General features: G+C 38.3%; 1 protein-coding gene across 2 annotated transcripts in view; it reads right to left on the reverse strand.

Moving 5' to 3' along the window:
* Window positions 1-906: 906 nt before the first annotated feature.
* Window positions 907-24,803, reverse strand: part of MAP3K21 (mitogen-activated protein kinase kinase kinase 21) — a 74,315-nt gene continuing 50,418 nt past the window's right edge. Inside the window, exons 7-10 of one of the 2 annotated variants that reach the window (XM_017672845.3) lie at window positions 15,240-15,390; window positions 14,767-14,864; window positions 10,849-11,595; window positions 907-3,719 (exon numbers count right to left, since the gene is read on the reverse strand). In XM_017672845.3, the coding sequence (XP_017528334.2) occupies window positions 3,313-3,719; window positions 10,849-11,595; window positions 14,767-14,864; window positions 15,240-15,390 (1,403 nt within the window). In that variant the 3' untranslated portion in view covers window positions 907-3,312. Of the gene's footprint in view, window positions 3,720-10,804; window positions 11,596-14,766; window positions 14,865-15,239; window positions 15,391-24,803 lie in introns of both variants that reach the window. The other variant, XM_073241282.1, reaches the window with a different exon arrangement.

Consider the following 24,803-nt stretch of genomic DNA (forward strand, 5'->3'; position numbering starts at 1 on the left):
GGTACCTGCCTTAATCCCAATTAGTTTTTATTTTTATTGCAGTTCTTAAATAATTTCACCATGTTTATAAACCCATTGAAAAGAATACTACCCTCTTCTGAGTTGACCTAACATATATGCATGTTTCAGTACTTTCTATTTTATTTTGCATTTACTGAGGAAGTATCACACTGTATTAACCACTGTTAGCTTTGCTTTTAAGTACTCAGACATTTCTAGACTTACGTACATTTTGATGAATGAAAAACTATGTTAGCTTTGGATTCCATTTACAAGCTCACACTTCAGATGTCTTCACCTTCTATACTATGTGCATAGTTACAACAGGTATGAACAAGTAGACTGTAGTTATTACACACAGGCTGGGTTTAGGAAATTTACCAAACCCTTCTCTATTGCATATCTAATGAAATGGGGATACCACTACTTATCTCAAATTTTATTAAAGATAACTACAGGAGGAGTCCTATTTAGGCACTCAGGAAGATACTTAATAATTAGCAGATATACAGCGGATGTTAAATTTCCCTCCCGCTCATATGGTATAGTGATGCTTGGGTCTGTTTTTTTAATTCACCCAAGCCTTTATCACTTAATAAGAATGACCAGATGTTTGCTGGTTTTTAAATTCTTCTGATTTAAACATGTGTATAATTAACATGTCTCATAATGCATTCTTGTAGCATTGACTTGAGGCTTGAGGCTTAGTTAACATACTAATTCCATGCTACAAAAGTGTGTCTTCCGGACTTGAAAATTCTCACAATGAAATTCAACTTCTCAATGCATATGTAAACCAAGCAACATTTTAAATAAAATGTTTCATTGTACTTTTCAAAAAGTATTTAATCCCATGAATCATTTAATGATCTTCAGTTTAATGAATTTAACAGGTTAAATACCTAGTTTATTAAGCATCAATAATTTTTATTAATGTACTTTTTCTTTTAAAATACAAAATAAACCATTACAAACTATAGTCACAATCATCAGAGGAGTAGATCAAAGCCACTGAGCAAATAGACTACTATAAATAGACCAGCTATAAAAAAAAGTTTATTAAAAAAACAGACAACATATGTAAACATTTTCAGTCACAAGGCGTAATATAGCATGTCAGGCTCAGGCTTTAAATCTCTGCAGTGGGAGCACCTTAATTGTTGACTAATAGTAATCAGCTTAATTTATCTTTCAGTGAGCTAATTAAGTATAAATGAAAATAAATAACTAGATGCTGCTAAGTACACTCATATACAGAAAATTGCAAATGTACAACAGATCTTACCAAAAAATAAACTATCTGCAATAATAGCTGAGATGAATCCTTGTATCACAATTAGCTTTTATTAAGAAGCTTCATCTCAAAATTCATCATAAGATACAGCTGGCTAAAATAAAGCTGAAGTGGAGCAGGGACAAAGTAGAGGGCAAGACAGATGAACACCTACAACTACCTCCAACCCCTCACAGACACAGACACACACACACAATTTTGGTAGAAGCGAAATGGAGAACATAGTTTTTGTGCTTCATTCATGAATTATTTTAGGTATGTGTTTCCTTTACTTTTTGTCAGAAGTTACATGCCCCCAAATGACTGACTCCAAAGGAACCAACCATAGTTTCAAATGCAGTAACATTTTGAGGAAACCAAATCTAAATTACATAACTAAACAACCACCCCAAATTAAAGCCAAATCATAGAATGGACAATAATATAACAAAATGTAGTTAAGTGCCTGAGATTTTGCTGCAAGAAACTAAAAACACAAGATGGTTATCATTACGGCAAAAGGTGCTTATGTTAATATAATCCTCTCATGTCATTCACTATTGATACCGGGTGACTAAGATGTTCCAAAATGGCCAAATAATATAATTTTCCTTTCTTCAACTCTAGATATTTTATCATACCTAATTTAATTTAAATTGCTGACATTTCAATTACATAGAAAACCTTAACCAAGGTAAAACTTTAAATGAATCTCAAGTAATGTTTGCAGTTTATTCACTGTTTGCAAATTTTAAAATACTTACTCTGTCATTTGAATAACTATTCTAGTGACAGCGGGAAGCATAATACATTTAATAGAAACCCAGGCAAATTTACCAAGTTCCTGGGTGGTTTAAGAATTCAGTAGTCTATTTGTATTAATTATGTATGATTTATGAAAGTGACTCAAAATAATTTTAAAATAATTTAAAGTCCTGATCTGCTATCCAACAATCCATTTTATAAACGCATACCTGAAAATAATTTATAATATTTTGTCCTTCCCACCATATCAGCTTATCTCCAGATGTTTAACATTTGTCCACAATTAACTGAAATGTGAAATAACCATAAAATACTTCAATTCAAATAGTGCTGCTGTTTCTTGACTTAGCAGTGCTTCTCTCTTACCGTATTTGGATTAGTATAATTATGTATTTAAAGGAAAAATCACATGACATGTTTACAATACATGATAGATGTGTCACTTGTTAAGAAGTCTCCTACAGAATGAAAAATCTACAGAATGAAGATTTCTATAAAATGAAACTCTGCTACTTCTGGATTCCAAATAAATGGCCACTGATGAAGAAGCCCTTCAACAGGAAGAACCTCCAGATTGGCATCTGTGTTTACAACATGGTCTTGGCAAATGACAATTATATTTCAAAAATCTATTTTGGAGCTCCACTGGATAAAATTTTTGCAACTTACATTCAGTAAAACTTTTATAAGTTACATTCAGTAAAGTTTCCTCAAAGAGAGAAATATTGCATAATTTAGGCGAGAACTGGCATATTTATTCATTATAAGCCTCTTGCTGAGTTTAGGTAGTCAAAATAGAATTCCCATCTATTCTAGTCATCAATTTTCTTCTTTAAAATAGGTACCTTTACTTTCTGATATCACCACATCATTCCTGGCTTTTAGTCGCATAAATAACAGAAAGAAACAAAGAAGGAAGGAGACAAAGGATGGAGGCAGGGAGCTCGTCATGGTCCAGGTGTGTGGCCGACAAGGGTGACGTGAGAGCATACAGAGCGTCGGCACTGTGCTTAAGATGACTCCACCCAGCCCAGTTGTACGTTGCTATAGATTTCTGGTTTTATACTTGTATGTACTTCAGGAATCCAGTGGGAAAAACTATAGGCAGCTAACGGCAATCCCACACATTTCTTGAGGCTAGACATCCATTACTATTTTAGCAACATGGCCACAGCTTTTGAAAACACAACAGCATGAACCAATTCAAAGACAGACACATTATTTTACTTCGTTCATCTTAAAAAAAACAAAACTGCTTCAACAGCAGAAGGCACTTAGGACATAAATTTTCTCCCCACTTCATGTATAGATGGTCCTCCGGCTTTGCTCTTTATCCTGCACAAAGGCAGCGTGCATTCCTGGCTCTGGCCTGCCACATCAGCATCCAGTAAGAGAGGCACATGGGATTTAGTTCTCTCCATGTCACAGAGGGAACAGGGAGGCGTGGGCCCCAGGCCATACACTATGGGGCTGGCCTCTGTGGGTTGAGACTCTGTTCTCTGTGGTGGCTCTACATGGCTTCTCAGGGCAGGAGGCTGGGGTACGAGCACAGCTCTTTGGGTCTCAGGCAGGACCTCACTTGGCAGCTGACTGTGAGGACCAGGTGGGGAGTGGGGAATCCCCCAAATCTGCTCAGGCAGCACGTCAGAGGCTCCAGTGGCTGAGACCATAGGAGGACCAGCTAAAGAAAGCAAAGACAGTGTGCAATTAGAAACACCGTGACTTCTACACACTGAGTATCAAGAAAAAGAACTTGGATGACAGTTGAACCAAGTACTCACATTAAAGTGAGCTTCAACAGAAACACCCATGCACAAACCTTTTTAAGTTATTAGGATATGATGTTTGTTTATTAACGAACAAGCACTTCATGGTTGCAAGAGTGCTTCAACCTATGCAAACTGTAGACAGCTACATCATCACCGCAGCACTTGGGTCAATGATCATTGTAACTGTTTCATAAACAAGATAGATTTCAAAATGGACCAGGCTGGAATAAAGTTGAGAATTTTTTGAATGATGGTATATATGGTTAACCTTCACTTTTAGATTATGAGTTAAAAAAATTAATGAAAATGGGAAAGCAGTTATGTTTTTACATGTTTCCCTCTTTTTTCTTCTGAAGAACTGACTTGTGACCACTTTAGCAGACAGTTACTGGCTTTTAATTAAGAGAAAAATGGATGGTTTCATGGGACTCGTGCTAGGATTTGCCCTTGTGCAATTACATATTCCTAATATTTTCTTGCATTACAAAAGAGCAATAAACCAATTTATCTAAAGACAATGAACAATATGAAAAAAATCGTATCTAGGCATTGCACTTAAAGTGCAGGTAGATGAAAAGATAAAGAGAATGAAACCAGTTTTAATACTTTTTTTTTTACTAAGGTATCAGTCACGAGCAACGCACGAGTTACTAGATTCCTGCCATTATCAAGAACCCACCAAATACTCCACCACTGTCCATCAGTGTAGTAAGACGCTATAGAGTCACTACTTGTTTCTCTCTAGATTCCTGCCATTATCAAGAACCCACCAAATACTCCACCACTGTCCATCAGTGTGGTAATACGCTATAGAGTCACTACTTGTTTCTCTCTGATATATTTCCTTCCCCATGCCCCACCTACATAATGTGTGCTAATCATAATGCCCCTTAAACCCCTTATCCCTCCCTTCTCATCCACCCTTCCCAGTCCCTTTCCCTTTGGTAACTGTTAGTCCATTCTTGGGTTCTGTTAATCTGCTGCTGTTACGTTCCTTCAATTTTTGCTTTGTTGTTATACTCCACAGATGAGTGAAATTATTTGATACTTGTCTTTCTCCACCTGGCTTATTTCACTGAGCATAATACCCTCTAGCTTCATCCATGTTGTTGCAAATGGTAGGATTTGCTTTCTTCTTATGGCTGAATATTATTCCATTGTGTATAGGGACCACCTCTTCTTTATACATTCATCTACTGATGGACAATTAAGTTGCTTTCATTTCTTGGCTATTGTAAATAGTGCTGCAATAAACACAGGGATGTATATGTCTTTTTGAATCTGGGCTCCTGCATTCATAGGGTATATTCCTAGGAGTGGAATTCCTGGGTCAAATGGTATTTCTATTTTTAGTTTTTTAAGGAAACTCCATACTGCTTTCCACAATGGTTGATACATTCCTACCAGCAGTGTAGGAGGGTTCCCATTTCTCCACATCCTTGCCAACATTTGTTGTCATTTGTCTTTTGGATGTTGGCTATCCTAACTGGTGTGAGGTGATATCTCATTGTGATTTTAATTTGCATTTCCCCGATGATTAGTGATGTGGAGCATCTTTTCATGTGCCTGTTGGCCATCTGAATTTCTTCTTTGGAGAAGTGTCTCTTCAGATCCTTTGCCCAATTTTTAATCAGGTTATTTGCTTTTCGGTTGTTGAGTCGCATGAGCTCTTTATATATTTTGGATGTCAACCCCTTATAGGATATATCATTCATGAATATATTCTCCCATACTGTAGGATGTCTTTTTGTTCTACTGATGATGGGTAGTTTTTCAATTACTGATTGAATTTCATTGCTGGTAATTGTTCTGTTCAGATTTTGTTTCTTCCTGGGTCAGTCTTGGAAGATTTTATTTTTCTAGAAAGTTGTCCATTTCTTGTAGGTTATCCAGTTTGTTATAATTTTTCATAGTACTCTCTAATAATACTTTTTATTTCTGTGGTGTCTGTAGTGATTTTTCTTTTCTTGTTTCTGATTCTGTTTATGTGTAAATTCTCTTTTTTTCTTAATAAGTCTGGCTAGGTGTTTATCTATTTTGTTTATTTTCTCAAAAGAACCAGCTCTTGGCTCTTGGTTTCATTAATTTTTTCTATTGTTTTATTCTTCTCAATTTTACTTACTTCTTCTCTGATTTTTATTATATACCTCCTTCTGCTGACTTTGGGCCTCATTTGTTATTCTCTTTCCAGTTTCACTAATTGTGAATTTATACTGTTCATTTGGGATTTTTCTTTCTTCTTTAAATAGGCCTGGATTGCTATATACTTTCCTCTTAGAACTGCTTTTGCAGTTGCGCTGTTATTTTCATTTGTCTCCATATATTGCTTGATCTGTGTTTTAATTTGGTCCTTGATGCATTATTTAGGAGCATGTTGTTAAGCCTCCATGTGTTTGTGAGCCTTTCTTTTTCTTTGTATAATTTATTTCTTGTTTCATACCTTTGTGATCTTAGTAGTTGGTTGGTACAATTTCAATCTTTTTGAATTTACTGAGGCTCTTTTTGTGGCCTAGTATGTGGTCTATTCTGGAAAGTGTTCCATGTGAACTTGAGAAGAATGTGTATTCTGCTGCTTTTGAGTAGAGTGTTCTACAGATGTCTGTTAGGTCCATCTGTTCTAATGTGTTGTTCAGTGACTGTCTCCTTATTTTCTGCCTGGTTGATCTGTCCTTTGGAGTGAGTGGAGCATTGAAGTCTCCTAAAATGAATGCATTGAATTCTATTTCCCCCTTTAATTCTGTTAGTATTTGTGTTACATATGTAGGTGCTCCTGTGTTGGGTGCATAGATATTTATAATGGTTATATCCTCTTGTTGGACTGTCCCTTTTATTGTTATGTAATCTACTTCTTTGTCTCATTACTTTCTTTGTTTTTAAGTCTATTTTGTCTGATACAAGTACTGCAACTCCTGCTTTTTTCTTACTATTAGTGGCATGAAATATCTTTTTCCATCCTTCACTTTTAGTCTGTGTATGTTTTTGTGTTTGAAGTGAGTCTTTTGTAGGTGGCATAAAGATGGGTTTTGCTTTTCTATCTATTCTGTAACTCTATGACTTTTGATTAGTGCATTCAGTCTATTTACATTTAGATTGATTATTGATAGATACATACTTATTGCCATTACAGGCTTTGAATTCGTGGTTACCAAAGGTTTAAGGGCAGCTTCTTTAGTATCCAGCAGTCTCCCTTAACTTACTTATCATGTTACTATACATATAGCCTGATGGCTGTTTTTTCTCTGCCTTCTTATTCTTCCTCCTCTACTCTTTATATATTAGATGTTCTATTCTGTATTCTTTGTGTATTGCTGGACTGACTTTGTGGGTAGCTGATTCAATTTTGCATTTGGTTAATATTTAGTTAGTCTATGTCCTTTGCTGTGGTTTTATTTTCTCTACTGACAACTATTTAGTCTTAGGCACACTTTCCTTAGGCACACATCTAGAGCAGTCCCTTTAAAATACACTGTAGAGCTGGGCATAGAAGCCACAGGGCATAAATCTGCAAAGAAGTAAAAAGCTAACCTTTTCAAACAATAATGCTTCACTCTCACTTACCAACTTTACATTTCCCTGTATGGCCCTGGAAGATGACTGGTTAGCCAGAGATGGGTAAGATTCCTCAAGGGAGAAACAACCTAAGACAGGCACAGTCACAGGGGGGCCATCAGGTGAGAATTTGGGGATCAACAGAGGTGAGGCTTAGAACCTCACGTGCCCCTGTTTTGAGAGAAATCTTCTGCAAGTTTTGTTGCCCTTGTCTAGCTTGGATTAATACTTAGTCTATAGGCATACACCTAATCATCTACATTAGCCCTCTTACAGCACTAAACTATGTTTTCTACCTTTATCTTGCATCTACCTACCACTTCAGTATTTTTTATTAAAAAAATAATAATAAGGGAGAAATGTGGAATTCACATATAAATCAAGTATAAAAATCAACCGAATAATATTTGACCTGATTGTTTATAGTTCATGATGCGTGATCAAAACCGAAAGTTTCTGTGATGACTGCGCTTGCACTGTTCACCATCTAAGAATTTATTCACTATGTAAGAACTTGTTCACCATGTAAGAACTTGTTTGTTATACTTCAGAAGACTGGAGACTGTTGAGAATTAGGCTTGGGGCTGATTAATGAATTTTATTGTTGTTAACAACCATATGATCAATAAATATGAGGGATGCCCTCTCAAAAAAAAAAAAATTCCACTCTGTCTTAAGCCAGGGGTCACCAATAACCCACAGGCCATGGTCAGCCTGTTTTGTAAATAAAGTTTTACTGAACACACACACACAAAAAAGTATTTTCTGCTAGGCTTTAATAAACACTGCATTTTCCAGAGGTGCAACTATTGTGTAAATCAGAGAAGAATGTCCTTTGTTATGTTTGGAACTTTGCCAAGGGCTGTTTAGGCAGTTGGAAATCGTGTCACCAGTGGCAACACTGTCAGATTTGATTCAACTTGCCTGCAACAATGTGCATTTATCACTGTTAAATTCATATTTGTTTAATCCTTATTTTAAAATGCCAAAAATAAAGAAAAAGTGTTGAAATGTAAAAAAATATATACACTGTAGAGATGGTTTGTGGGATGTAAATTCCCTCAACTTTTGTTTATCTGAGAATTGCTTAATCCCTCCTTCAAATTTAAATGATTATCTTGCTGGGTGGAGTATTCTTGTTTCTAGGCCCTTCTATTTCATTGCACTGAATATATCATGCCACTCCCTTCTGGCCTGTAAGGTTTCTGCTGAGAAATCTGGTGATAGCCTAATGGGTTTTCCTTTGTAGGTGATCTTTCTTCTCACCCTGGCTGCTTTTAATACTCTGTCCTTGTCCTTCATCTTTGCCATTTTAATTATTTTATGTCTTGGTGTTGTCCTCTTTGGGTCCCTTGTGTTTGAAGATTTGTGGACTTCCACGGACTGAGAGACTACTTCCTTCCCCACATTGGGGAAGTGTCAGAAATTACTTCTTCAAAGACACTTTCTATCCCCTTCTCCCTCTCATCTTCTTCTGGTATCCCTATGAAGTGAATATTGTTCCATTTGGATTGGTCACACAGTTCTCTTAATATTCTTTCATTTCTAGAGATCCTTTTTTCTCTCTGCCTCAGCTTCTCTGTATTCCTGTTCTCTGATTTCTATTCCATTCAATGTCTCCTCTATCTCACCTAATCTGCTCTTAAATTGCTCCGTTTGTTCATTTCAGTTATCTCCCTCCTGAATTCATCCTTTAGCTCTTGTATATTTTCCTGTAGCTCCATCAGCATGCTTATGAGTTTTATTTTGAATTTTTCTTCACAAACTGGTGATTTCAGTCTCACTGAGCCCTCTTTCTGGTGTTTGAGGGATTTTGGATTGAACAAGGTTCTTCTCCCTTTTCGTAGTCCTGGAGCGATGGGAGTGGTTGCCAGTGAGTGGTGCTGGTGTCAACTGGGAGGACAAAGTCCCTTCCTGCTTGCTGGTCACCATGCCTGTCTCTGCTGTCTGTGCCAGTTAACCATGCACAGGGAGCAGCCTCTGGGTTGATCCCCTAAAGTGCTGTGAGCACGGTGGCCCTTGGGATGGCCTAGGCCAATGGTGGGGGTTGCAGGCAAGTTACTGTGATTAGAAAACCCCTTCATGGCTCCCAGTCTCAGTGCCCATCTCTGCTGTCTGTGCCAGTCAACTAAGCACAGGGAGCAACCTCTGGGTCTGGGCCAGTTAGCAATGCACAAGGAGAAGCCTCTGCCTTAAGTTTTGTAGTTGCTGTAGGTGGGACTGTCCTCCAGCTGGTCTACAGCAATGGCAGGGATAGTCAGTTTGTGCATAGGTGCTGGTGGGAAGGAGCAGCAGGCTACTTATCATGGTGAGGGGCATTGGGGCTGCATTGCCATCCAGGCGGATAGGGTGCCTGAAGCTCCTTAAAGTTCCCAGCCTGCTGGGCTGAGTGCTAGGACAATTTTGTCCACCTGTTCCTTATCTTAAACCCTTGCCCCTTTAGCAGCCCTCTGACTGTTGAGAGGTACCTTAAAGTGCCTGCTTTTTTTTTCTCCCAGGGAAGCTGGTTGTGGGAACCTGTTCACAGTCTTAGTCTCAGACTTTGCTTTTCAGCCTCTCTAATCTCCAGAGTACCATGCAATGTGTGTCTGTGCTCCCGGAGGTAGATTTCTAGGGGGTGGGTACTTAGCAGTTCAGTGCTTCCAATCCCTCCTCACTCTGATTCTTTTCCTCCTGCTGGTGAGCTGGGGTTGGGGGAGTGCTCGGGTCCACAGGTCATGGCTTTTTACCTTTCCCTTTCCTGTGAGATGTTGACTTCTCCCAGATATAGACTGGCTGGTGTACTGTTACTTCTGGTCACTCTTTTAGAAATAGGTGTATTTGCTGTATTTTCAAAATATTTTGGGTTTTGGGAGATTTCTGCTATAATACTCATGCAGTCATCTTTTCTCCTGATACCAGTTTTAATATCCTTTAGAACCAATCCTAGCCTAACATCTTATAATCTAAAAAGTAATTTTCATAAACATTTCAATTAATGTTCTTGACATGTACCTGAGCTAGTTGTAATTGTCTACACATACAAAAGAAGTAATAGTCAACCATATAGTAACTCGTGAGCCAGTTGATTTTGATACCTGCTAATAAATTCAACCTTAACACAAGCTGAGCAGAAAAGCCCAGTGAAGAGGAACACAAAGTGTCACAGAGGTGGTGAGAAGACCAGTTTCATTTCCAGCCCCCGCCGACTAACTACGGTCTCATGTCTGGGCAAGTGGCTGGTATTTCTGTCACAAAGGGCTTGAAGGGGTGTTGACTCTCCACAATCTCTGTTCCAGAGTGTTATTATATATTTAAGCTCCTGAAACTTAATTACACATTACATTTCCCAGAACCCAAATGTTAAGTCCCATAGGAGAGTAGGGTAAAAGCCAAAGATCTGTGTAAACAAACAGTTAATCACAGGGAAAAGATAAAACCCGCTAGCCACGCAATTCTGCATTCTAACCTGCATGGTGGGGCTCTGCGTTCTCACCCAGGGAAGGCACCTACTTGTGCGAAGGGCACTGCCCTCAACCATGGTGGGTCTGCGAAGCATGGCTCTGCCTGCAGAGCAAGCACAGCAAGGCTGGCCCATCTGCAGGGGTGACGGCGCTTTTGCCGCCCTCCAGTCAATTCCCGGTGCTGGCCTGGAGCTTGGCTCACCACGACTGCCCCCTCCAGCAGCAGGCTTTTTGGGGTCGCAAGTGAAGTGTGCGCTACCCTCGAGGTAGTTCCCAAGGCAGGAAGGCAACCCACCCTTGGCAGAAAGGGACAGTGCGTTCAGGGGGCTTGGGGCACCCAGCGGGAACATGGTGGGGCTGCGCGGCCCGTCGCCCAAGGTGGCCCCGGTGGCAGGGCTGGTGCTGCTGTGGGACTTGGCGGCACGCAGGAAAATGCCCTCACACTTCTTCCTGTCCTCCCTGGGCGACAGTTCATCGGCAGCTGGTGCCCTGCTCAGTTCCCGGATGTCCAGGCCAAGTGCCACCGATGCCAGCAGCGCAGTACAGCCAAACAGCACGGCCTCAGTTTTCTTCCTCTGGGGCGATCTGCTCAGACTACCTGTGGGGGTCCCCCAAGTGGCGCCCAAGGCAGGGCTCCCCCAGGACCTGTCCGCCCAGCCTTCAGGCTCCACTGGACTCTCCCTTGGGCCCTCTCTCCAGAGCAGCGGATCCACGTGGGCCTGACTAGGTAATTTCATTTGCTTTGGTTTTCTGTGTTCTAATCCATCCAGAGGAAGTTTTGATTCTTCACAAGCACCTGAATAAAGGTATAAATACATGGATGGTAGTACCATTTTAGAGTAAAAATTGTTTTTGCTGTAAAATAAACCTAAAATTTAATACATTCCCAATTATAACACATGGAGTCCTTTACAGTTCAGCAAATGGTCTGTCCAGGAGGACCCTAGGGAAGGGGGCCCAGAGGCTACCACTCAAAGTTCCGTGCAGACAGACCAGTGGGCAAATCACCTGTTTCCTACCCTTCAGGAAATGGATCTTCATTGACATGGAAAATAAAACTATGGTAGAAACAAACACCATCAAGATACAGAAACACACACATATCTGCACAGACACTGTACTATGTCAAGCAAAAATCCTCATCTAAATAAACGTGCCAGGCTCCACTATCTACAGCTTTCCTCCAAGTGAAGAATTGCCAAGCCATAGATGGGCAGTTCTCAAGCCATGCTGCCTGGGTCAGGAGCACCTGTATCACCTGGAAACTTGTAGAAATGGGAGTTTTTGAGCCACTCCGGATGATGGAATCAGACATTCTAGGGATGGAGCCCACAGGTCTGTGTTTTAATGAAACTTTACTAATGTCTGGGGGCCACTGCAATAGAGGAAGATTCTCCAAAGAAGTTACAGTCACAAAGTGTAACAAATCATTATAGCTGAAGAGGAGGCTATAATTCTTACCTCTTAGGTGTTTATTAACAACAAATGATTAAAACTACAAACTCCTTAAGATTATTCCACAACAGAGCTTCCAATTATTTTTCCAGAACCATGTCCTTCTATACCTAAAATGTGCTCTATAACCTAGACAAAGCAGACAGCAGCTTGTCCCCCAACAGGCCCATGCTCTTCTTCTCCACTCTCCTCTTTTCTCTGATATTGCTTCCCCAAACTCCCATCCCTCATAAAACTCTCAAAATACTGCCTAACAGGAATATGGGCCTATGGCTGCCTGACTTCTTGCATGAAATCTCACTTTCTTTGAAGCCCCTATAGCATCTTTCAGTTCTTTCCTTTCATTTACTTTTAGATCACAATCAGCTGTGTGCATGCCTGCAGATGGCCAGTTTCTGACCATGTCTGTCTTTTTATCTTCTGAGGGGTCTTCTCTATACAGTGAGTAGGCATGAGATATATTTTATTGAAATGAATGCATAGTATCTGTAATAAATAATAAATTATCAATCCATAGCTTTTAAAAAAAAGAGGGGGCTGCTGATAAGTGAAACTCATAGATTTTAAAGTACACTGAGCACTTCCTAGTGTGTGTTTACATGCACCTTCACTGATCCATCCATCATAATCTTTTCCTTCTTATGACTGATGACCAACATTTGTAGCCCCAAACCAAGATGAATATAACAATATCTACAGGCCTGCTAGGACTCAGTATTCAGATGTTGAATGCATGCTTTCATGCAGGCATTGGGAGCAGATTGGTGAATAAAACTGGTAAAATCTTTGCCTTCATGGAGTTGACACTCTAGTTCAGGGGGGACAGAGAACACAAACAAGTGCCAATGCACATAAATAAGAATTTCAATAAAAGCTGAGAGCAAATAAAAATGGGTAATGAGACAGAGGAATGATAGGATGGGATACTACTTTAGCTCAGGTGATCAGGAAAGGTTTTCACTAAACACTTGAGCTGAGATATCAATGGTGAGCCACAGAGTTAAGTGGGGGAGAGGGGCCTTCTGGCAGGACAAACAGAGAACCCTTCTGCTCATTAATCCTTTAAGTGAACTACAGTTAACTTAATGGAGACTGTTGTATGTCAACCAAATACATCCTTTTACTTCCTCTAACTGCCCTTTGGAGGAGTTATTAACAGGATCAAAATATTCTAAGAAAGAACAAAAGAATTAAGGATAAAAACTCAGGACTTCCTTGATTAATTCCTCTATCTGGATAGTCACAGATAACAAAAAATATACTAGGAGAATAACAGTTTTATTACTATTAATTATTCTTCATTAGTTCTCCAACTCTGATGATAAATCATAGTATGTAGTAAGAGGAGAACCTCTCACCTTTATAGGTGAGAGTCAGGAAACAATAATGAATCTGACAGTAGACAGCATTTGTCCAGGAATTTTCAGAGCCCTGTCTTGTGTGCACCCATTGTGTTCATGAAGATATTGATACTGAAACCACATCTTCATGACAATACAGAAGTAAACTGACACATGGGTAGTGAGTGACAGGCATTTATAAAATTGAGCACAGAATTGATAATAAATTCAAGAAGTTTACACTGTGCTTGGCCACAAGATCAAACATCTATCTTAAATTGTCAAGTATAAAGACTTATGTTGTCAAGTATAATTTCCTTTCTCTGGTGATAATAAAATTTGAAGTTTTTCAACAATTTTCATATTTCTTCAACCTTTATGTCTGAATATTGAGTAGGAATATTGAATAATGAAAATAACTGATTCATTTAAATTAGAGATTCCAATGTAATACTCTCCAAGCAATCGTTTTCCATGGATAACCTACTTGACAAGATTTCATCAAGAGGTAGTAAGATATCTAGAAGCCCACTCCTTAATCTCAGAATTTCTGTTTTCATATTTTCTATCACCTATATTAAATTTATTTGGCTGTATATAATTAACTATGATACTAATTTTTCTGGTAAAGCATAGGAGTTACAAATTCCCAATTAACAATGTAGAGTCTAATGACCTTTTGCCATAAAGACTTATAGGACGGGAAACTACATTTGTGCTTAAGTATAGGTACAAGCAATGCTAGGACAGAAGACCCTTGAACAACATGGGTGTGAACTGCTCAGGTCCACTTGTGTGTGGATTTATTTTCAATAAATATACTGGAAAATTTTTTGGAGACTGCAACAATTTGAAAAAATATTTTCTCTAGCTTACTGTAAAAATACAGTATGTATATAAAATATGTATGAATTGACTGTTTATGTTATCAGTAAGGCTTCCAGCTAACCCTAGGTTATTAGTAGATAAGTTTCAGGGGAGTCAAAAGTTATATGGGGATATCTGACTGCACGGTGCAGGGAGTCAACACCCCTAATCCCATGTTTTTCAAGGGTCAACTGTACTTGCTAACCTCTCCTATGCTACTTAAATGACTATTTGTAGCAAAGCTTCTGGAACACTCAGATGCTAAGTGTAATTCAAACATAGTTTATTTCCTGAAGTACATTTACCTGGCTGGTCCACAAATAATGAAGCCAATGGCATGTTTTTCTGATTTTTTATTAAGAGAGTTGACCAAGGACTGTTGCCATCTGAGAGAGGTCTTACTCTACAAGAGAAAGATGTTAGTTTTGATATTGATATAATAGCACCACAAAACATTAAGTTTTGGCATATATATGCCAAAAATATTTTTAAGTACTAAAGAGAACACATTTCACATTAGTATTCTGTGTTTTGAAGAGCTATGAAAGTACAAATAAAACTTTTAAAAATGAGACAGAGAATACATCAGAGAAGGTTTTTAACTGCTTAACTAAAATTAATTTAGTATGGTAAACTGACCCTAGAAATTAAACTAATATTCTGGCATCTTTTTATATTATTCTGATTGCTTTCTAAATTACACATGCCCAATGCACTATTTTAAAAGGCACTTCTGTTTGTCACAGTGTACACATGAATGCCACGAGATGTCACTCACCTTTCTCTGCAATCAGTTCTTTCTTTCATTTGAATTGAATTTGGTCCCCAGGTACAACCCTTTTTCTTGAAATTCCTTTTTACATCTTCAAATTCTTCTTGCTGACAGACTGTGCTCCTTCCCCAAGTTTTATTGCTTCCATCTTTAGTCACTAGACAGAAAGCATCAATCATTAACCAATTTAAAAGAACTTAAATGAATCAAATCAATTGTAGAACTACCTTACTCAAGACATGTAAACAATGGAGAAATAAGAGAGAAATTATCTCTTTCACTTGGCAAACTTCTTTCTCTAATTGTGAAAATAGCAAGGATAGTGGAACAAATCGAAAGATAGAAATTTGAGGTAAATTAGCAACAAAGATCTCATATCTGTGCTGCAACAGGATTTCATTTTATTTGGGGAAAAAATAAGAGCATTTGAATATTGAACTTAAATTTTTTAGCCAAATCAACTGAAGTTCTGAACCTAAAGAACAAAGGCATATTATTAAAATTGTGATTTAAGTCTGTTTTTCGTCAGTTACCACAATTTTACTCAGTCACCACAGCAGATTGACTATAATTACCTTTTAAAATCTGCAACTATTTAACTGTTTCCCCATGTCTTGCCTTTTTTCATCACTTCATAGGAATTTAGTCATGCTTAATATCCACATTTACTGGCACACATATTTGCCGTCCCTCTAGCCTTTAGTGCACTTATAGTTGACCTGGAAATCACTGGAGGAAATGGCTATTACCAAACACTTAGAAAGCAATCCTGCAACATACTAGATCTTCTAAAAACACAATTTAAAACATTATGACATATCTACACAGTGGAATACTCTGCCACCATAAAAAATAAGATACAGATAAAATGTGTTTGTATATTATATATAACCCATTTTCACTAAAAATTTGTTTATGCATGTGTGTATATATACACACATACGTAGAAAGGAAAAGTTAATAAATATAGATATCAAACCTTCATTAAAGCTTTTACCTTTGAGGGAGATGATTGCTTAGGTAAAGAGGGACATTTAACTTCTTTATATCATTTTTTTAAATTGGTGGCATTATGGGTGATGTCTGATTTGTGTGTGTTTCAGTATTTCCACATTTTAAAATATACATATACGTGTGTACAAATGTGTTTGTGCATATATATGTGAATGCGTGGATATATGTACATAGGTATGTGTCTGGCCATCTTGAATAAGCTGTTTACTTTTTTAATTGAGAGTCTTAGGGCAGAATTAGAGAGGAATGGGTCAGCGATTTCAGTTCACTGAGAGCATTAGAGTTAGAGCAGGAAGAGTTTCAGGTTGGGTATCCGGAGACCTGCAATTCTCTCAAATGCACTTTACCAGCCGATGGTCCCAGAGCTAGCAACCACCTCTCAGTTCAGTTTCCTCATCTTCTTCCTCCCTCTCTTGATTCACTGTTCTGTTTTTTCTTGTTCCAACATTTAGTGGCACATTAATTGTATGAAAAGGCTGGAAAAGGTATGTGAAGTATCCACACACTGGAGACTGTGTCTGAATCCAGTTTTACTGCTTGGTAGCTACCGAGTGAGGCCAACTTTCAAAACTTCTCTTTGCCTCACCTGGGGATCACAACAGTATTTACTAGATCAGGCTTTTTTAGGAATTAAGTGAATTGGCACAAGGAACAGCTGAGAATGACACGTGGTAGGGCTGAGTGCCTGGTGGGCAGTGACCAAGACTGTCGCTGCGCCAGGCGCCAGGCCACAGAGTCTCTGCCTCTATGGGACATGGTTTGCTTCCTACCTCATCGCAGACTCGTCCTCACTGCACGTCGCTAGCAGCTTCCGTGGTTTTTGTTTGTTCATGATGCAGATGGATAAGACAGAGTGGAATGGGGAAGGGTGACTGATATCTTCAGCTTGTATCAAACATCTCTCCTAGTAGAAATAAGTGCTCTAAGTTTACAAGCCATTATGATGCTCTGTTATTGGAAGGTGTACAATGGCAGCAGATTCCTGAAATAACAGGAGGCTGTGTGACTTTTCTATTTGATTCTATTAGACAACAGGGAAGAGGTGTGTTTTGCCTTTGAGGATAAGACATCAACCATAACATGTGCACTGAAACTTGAAATTCTCAGAGGATTAGTGAATCTACTGTTCCTTATTCTCAAAGAGAAGGGTACCTTAAATATGGTATCATGTAACAATACCAATCATTAGTATAAGCCAGAGGAAGTTACAGTCAAAGAAAAATGGTAAGAAGATATTTTGTGTGAATATCAGAATGAGCTCTTAAGCAGACAGTGATTCTTTTCATGAGGGTGGAATACCCATGCTATTATCCAAAGTCAAGCTTATAGTGTAAGGCCCTTTACCTTAGTATTCCTTAAAAATTCTTTTGGGGTAGTCCCTCTTTGTTGAGTTTCACTAAAATGATTCCCATCTTTCTCAATATATAGTTATTCTTTCCTTCAGTTTCAGAGGTTTTATTTATTTATTTTTGCTTCTTATGATGCAATTTTTCTCACTCAAGTTTACTCACATTTCCCCATATTTGGTCCAGGGGAAAAGTGCCAGATAACAACCACACCTCTGAATGAAAAGAAGTCCATTCCCCTGAATCAGGTGTGCGTACAGATGTGCCATGACCCACCCGAGAGGCCAAATCTTCACGGAGAACATATGCTAATGCTAGAAGGCAGGCTGCAGAGGAGGAACAACACTGGACATCAGCTGCCAACACACAGAGCGCTCCTTCCATGTGCCAGGCACCATTCTACATGCTTTTATACATCTGACCTTTTTAAACTACCATCATCCCCATTTTGCAGAAATGGAACATGAGCATGATGAGGTTAAGGAATCTGTCCAAAATCACAACACAGTAGGCTCAGAGCTGGGCCTCAGTCCCAGGCAGTGTGGCTCCAGGATCCATGTCCTTAACTATAGTACATGTCCTGTACTACACTGACTGGTGAGAGCTAGGGGTCATCCATGCACACTAGTAACCAGAGGGGACCCAGGAACGAAGCGACAGGAAGGTACCTGGGGACAGAAAGAAGAGCAGAAGGATTTGAGTTAAAGGATGTGAACAAACAGTTCCTGCACACAGAGCCAGTCCTGTTGAAAGATGTGGGCTTGAGTGTTTTCCCCCACTCCTTCACAGGATGAATGTTGAGGCCCTTGCTGTTTGCAGGAGATGGGTGCTCCTTGAGCTGGTTTCACTTCGGCTCACAGGGTTAGAAGTTATCTGAAATCCTAAAGTATTCAACTTAACTAATATAAATCTTCAGGGCAGCCAGGCATATCCAGATATAACTACCCCAACTCAATGAGGTGGGTATTCACAATTAAAGACTGTCAAGACAGGAGCTCTCATTCACTGCTGAGGAAAATGCAAAATGGCACAGCTACCTGGGAAAACAGCATGGTGGTTTCTTACAAACTAAATATACACCAGCAATTGTGCTCCTTGGTATTTATCCAAAGGAGTTGAAAACTTTTTCACAAAAAGCTACATACAAATGTTTACAGCAGTTTTATTTCTAATTGTCAAAACTAAAGTTCGGAAGCAACCAAGACATCCTTCAGTAGCTGAATGGATAAACTGTGGTAAATCCATACAATGGCATATTATTCAGCACTAAAAGAATCACTTATGAAGAAATAAAAGACATGGAGCAATCTTAAGTGCATATTGCTGAGTGAAAGAAGCCAATCTGAAAAGGCTGTGACCTGTTTGATTCCAATTACATGACATTCTGGAAAAGGCAAAACTATAGAGACTATAAAAGGATCAGCGGCTGCCAGGGGCTGGGGAGAAGGGATGAGTAAGTGGACACTGAGGATGTTTAGAGCAGTGTGACTATTCTGGGTGACACTATAATGGTGGCCACATGTCATTATACATCTGCCCACACTCAGAATACACAACATCAAGAGTGACCCTAATGTAAACTATGGGTTTTGGGTGATGATGATGGGGATGTGTAAGTGTGGGTCCATCGACTGTAACAAAGATACCACTGTGGTGCTGGATGTTGACAGTGGGGGAAGCTGTGTGTGGGGTGGGGTGGGGGCATATGGGAGTCTCTGTTCCTTCTAGATTTTCTTATGAACCTAAAACAGTTCTATAAATGTAAAAGTCTTAATATACATCCTCCCCTCCAAAATATGTATATACACACAGGAAGACAACAGAGATGCGGGCAGAGAGCAGAGGGGCAGAAACACAGGCGTGGTGATTTCTCGTTCTCCTTCCTTCCCGAGCTGACAAGCCTGACATTCTCTTTGTTGGTTATAATTCAACCCTTACTCCATCCAGCAAAGGCAAGGTACAAAGGACAGCTTTATAAAGAATGCTTTCTCAGAAAAACAAAGTAGTTACAATAAAATGATGACTTTAAGTTCTAAGGTCATACATTTATTTAGATTCTTTTTCTTCAACTATGGAGAGATGGGTCTCCTGGGAGCTTTAACAACCACAACAAAAATACATCTTTGCTGGTGCCAAGGTTTCAATTATCTAGAGAAGAAAAAAAGTAGAAGAAATGGATTGCAGGCCTGATTACAGAAAATATTCTTTTGGAATTTCTTTCTCCAAATGAGAATGGTAAACAGAAAATTAAGCTTGATGGAGAAGGGAGAGGATCCAGAATGATTATGTAGCATGCTGGCCTGTAAATGAAATGCATGTCTCTTTTGCTTAGCACACTTTTAGGGTTTGTTTGGGCTCACCTTTGAAAAAAATCAGTAGTTTTATTTCATTGCATTATACTTTGATTCAGGGTCTGACTGAAATGCTCACAGGGCAAAGGTGCCAGGCAAATTACCTATATGCACTTTTTCCACCAGGCTGAAAACTCTTTGTAAAACCAAAATACTACATGATATTGTGAAGTATTAGGTGGGCCAAAAGAACCAAAGTTAAATTTCAAAAAGCAAATTTTTTTTACAAAACAAGGAAAGAATGGAAATAAACTCGAATTCTTGTTTTCATTTTTCCAAATATCCATTAATATGCCACTGATATAATTAGGTTATTTTAATCTTACATGCAAGTGTTTAACAAAATGTTTCAAGATACGGTATTCCACTTCCTATTCTGTGGTCTGGTTACATCATCAATTGCATAGAGTCTAAAAATCATTAATTGTGAAAATATGAAATTATTCTACACAACAAAGGAAACCATCAGTAAAATGAAAAGGCAACCTACTGAGTGGAGAAAGTATTTATATATCATAGATCTGATAAGGGGTTAACATCCAAAAAATATAAGGAACAACTCAATAGCAAAAAAAAAACAAGCAACCCAATTAACAATGAACAGAAATAGACATTTTTTCAAAGAAAACACACAGCTGGCCAACAGGTACATGAAAAGATATTCAACATCACTAATCATCAGGAAAATGCAAATCAAAACCACAATCACTTCATATCTATTAGAATCATTATTATTAAAAAGACAAGGAATAACAAGTGTTGGTGAGGATATGGAGAAAAGGGAACACTCATACACTGCTGGTGGGAATGTAAACTGGTGCAGCCACTGTGGAAAGCAGTATGGAGGTTCCTGAAAAAATTAAAATTAGAACTACAAATTGTCACCGAGATGCTGACACAGGTCACTCCTGACTTTACAGCCCTTCAAAAGAAGAACAATTAACAACTATTCAAGGACAAGACAGCACTGAGAGAATCCAGAACACAGAGGTGAGGCTGCAGCATCCTCTGTACCTCAGAGACCAAGGCTTCATCAGAAGGTGGAAGAAGCCACTACATGCCGACTGCACTGCCCCTTAGGAGAGGTCCTCCTGAGCCTCCCATGCCTCCACTGGGAAAAAAGAACCTGGGGGGACCCCAGTACTACAGTTCACTCTGTGGGAGCCGCTACTATGATCTCACTGCACAGGATTGCAGGGGAATCTGCAGGGTCCAACCATGGAACCTGGCTGTGAGTGAGGAGCAGGGAGGGCCTTGCATGAGCCTTGCAATGACCAGCACACAGACCCTGGCACTCCCAATTCATCTGGGTGTTACACAAGTAGTAATCCCAACCAGTGGCTCTGTTCATCTGCAGAACCAAGTTGGGTTGTACTCTGACCAGGGAACTCAGTGGGGTGCTGATCTACCTGGTTCGGGTCCTAAAATGGTATAATAATAAGGATTAAAGCATAAATAAATAAACAACAGAAAAACAATAGAAAAGATTAACCAAACTAAGAGTTGGTTCTTCAAAAAGATAAACTGACAAACTCTCAGCTAGATTAACCAAGGAAAAAAGGAAAGGACCTAAATCAACAAAACTGTAAATGAAAAAGGAGACACTACAACTGGTACCAAAGAGATTCAAAGGAATATAAGAGGATACTATGAATAACTATACACCAACAGACTGGACAATCTGGAAGAAATGGAAGAATTCTTAGAACACAGAACCTACCACAACTGAATCAGGAAGAAATAGAAAACCTGGGTAAACCAATTACTACTAAGGAGATTGAACCAGTAATTGAAAATCCCCCAAATAAAATTCCAAGACCAGATATCTGACTTCACTTGGGAATTCTACCAAACATTTAAAGATGAATTAATACTAATCCTTCTCAAACTCTCTCCCCCAAAAATCAGAGAGAGAAAAATACTTCCAAACCTTCCAAACTCATTTTATAAGGCCAGCAATATTCTGAAATCACAACTAGAAAAGGACACTACTAACCATAAAATACAGGTCAATATCCCAGATAAATATAGATGTAAAAATTCTCAATAAAATATTAGCAAACTAAATTCAGTAGTACATTTAAAGGATCATTCACCAGGATCAAATGGGATTATCTGTGGGATGCAAGGATGGCTCAACCTACATAAAACAATCAATGTGATACATGCACCCCATTAAGAAAATGAAAGAATAAAGAAAAAATAAGGAATAAAGGAAAGGAATCATATGATCATCTCAACAGATGTAGGAAAAGCATTTGATAAAATTCAACATATTTATCAAATAACTCATAATAAATTAGGCACAGAAGGAACAAATCTCAAGGAAATAAATGACAGGCCCACAGATAATATCATACTTAATGGTAAAAGGTTCAAAGTTTTTCCTCTAAGATCAGGAACAAAGACAAGGTTGTCCACTCTCTCCACTCTTATTGAACATAATACTAGAAGTTCTACCTAAAGCTATTAGTCAAGAAAAAGAAATAAAAGGTATCAGAATTGGAAAGAAAGAAAGAAAATCCTATTTGCAGATAACCCAATTTTATATGTAGAAAATCCTGAACACTCAAAAAACCCTGATAGACCTAATAAATGAATTCAGTAAAATTGCAGGGCACAAAATTAACATAGAAAAAAATCAGTAGCATTTCTATATACTAATGAATCTTCTGAAAAAGAAATAGATCCCACTTATAATAACATTAGAACAATAAAATAATTGGGAATAAATTTAACTAAGAGATAAAAAATACCTCTATCTTGAAAACTACAAGACTGATGAAAGAAATCAAAGACACAAATAGATGGAAAGGTATCCCATGTTCGAGGATTGGAAGAATTTCATCATTTAAATGCTAATACTACTCAAAGCCATCTATAGATTCAATGCAAACCCTACCAAGATGCTAAAGGCATTTTCTACGAAGTAGAAAAAACATTCCTAAAATTTATATAGACCCACAAAAGACTCCAAAGAGCCAAAGAAGTCCTGAGAAAGAAGAACAAAGCAGGAGGCATCATACTTCCTGAATACAAACTACTCCATAAAGCTATAGTCACTTAACACTATGGTTATGGCATAAAATCAGACAAGTAGGCCAATGGAAGAGAACTGAGAGCCCAGAAATAAACCCAAGTGTAAACAGTAATATTTGACAAGGAAGCCAAGAATATTAAATGGAGAAAAGACATTCTCTTCAATAAATGGTGCTAGGATAACTGGATATACCCAAGTAAAAGAATGAAACTGGACACCTACCTTACACTACTCACAAAAATTATCTCAAAATGAATTAAAGACATAAATGTAAGGCCTGAAACCATGAAACTCCTAGAAAGAAACATGGGATTAAAGTTCCTTGACATAGGGTCTTGGTAATGATGTTTTTGATACAAAACCTAAAACACAAGCAACAAAATAAAAAATAAAGTGACACTATGTCAAATGAAAAAGCTTCTGTACAGCCAAAGAAACTATCAACAAAGTGAAAAGACAAACTACAGAATGGGAAAAATTTGCAAATCATATATCTGGTAAGGGGTTAATTTCCAAAATATAAAGAACTCATACATCTCAATAGCAAAAAAAAACAAACAAACAAAAAGCACCCAGCTAAAAATGGGCAAAGAAACTGAAAAGACGTTTTTTCCAAACATACATGAATAGCCAACAAGCATATGACAAGATACTCAGCATCACTAATCATTAGGAAAATGCCAATTAAACCCACAAAATCACTGCACACCTGTTAGAATAATGGCTAGTATAAAAAAGACAACAGATAACAAATGCAGGAGAGAATGTGGAGAAAAGGGAACCCTTGTGCACTGTTGGTAGGAATACAAGTTGGTACAGTCACTACGGAAAACAGTATGGAGGATACTCAAAAAATTAAAAATAGAATTACCATATACCCCAGCAATTCCACTTCTGGGAATATATCCAAAGGAAATGAAAACACTAGCTTGAAAAGATATCTGTACCTCCATGTTCAAAGCAGCATTATTTCTGATAGCCAAGACACAGAAGCAACCTAAATGTCCACCAATGGATGAATGGATAAAGAAGTTGTATACACACACATGCACAAACACAATAAAATTTTATTCAGCCATAAAAAAAAGGAAATCCTAGCATTTGCAAACAACATGGATAGACCCCTGAAGACATTATGTTAAGTGAAATAAGTCAGAGATAGACAAATACTGTACCATCTCACTTATACGTGGAATCTAAAACAAAACAAACAAACTCATAAAAAAAAGAGATCAGACTCTTGTGATTATCAGTGGCAGAGGGTGGAGGATGGGGAATTGGAAGAAGGGGGTCAAAAGGTACAAACTTCCAGTTATAATGCTAGGGATGTAATGTACAAGGTGACTATAGCTAACACTGCTGTATACAGGGAAGTTGTTAAGAGAGTTAACCCTAAGAGTTCCCATCATGAGGAGAAAGGTTTTTTTCCTTTTCTCTTTTTTCTTTCTTTTTACTATATCTATATGAGAAGATGGTTGTTACTGAACCTACTGTGGCAACCATTTCACAATATATGTAAATCAAACCATCAAGCTGTACTCCTTGAACTTGTACACTGATGTCTGTAAATTATTTCTCAATAAAACCGGAAAAAAAAATAGAACTACCATGTATGATTTAGCTATTCCATTTCAGATATTTAGCTGAAGGAAATGAAAACATTAACAAAAACACTAATAAAAAACTCAGAAAGGCCCACCCAAGCTGGTCAGTGTTCCTCCTTCTTGCAAGGACTGGAACTGCCCAGGAAGAGAAGAAGGCTGAACATTCCCATGGCTGCCCACTGTTGGGGTGCCCAGTACCTGGTGCAGCCCACCCC

This window comes from Manis javanica, chromosome 7 (genome assembly GCF_040802235.1).
Source record: "Manis javanica isolate MJ-LG chromosome 7, MJ_LKY, whole genome shotgun sequence".
Taxonomy (NCBI): Eukaryota; Metazoa; Chordata; class Mammalia; order Pholidota; family Manidae; genus Manis; species Manis javanica.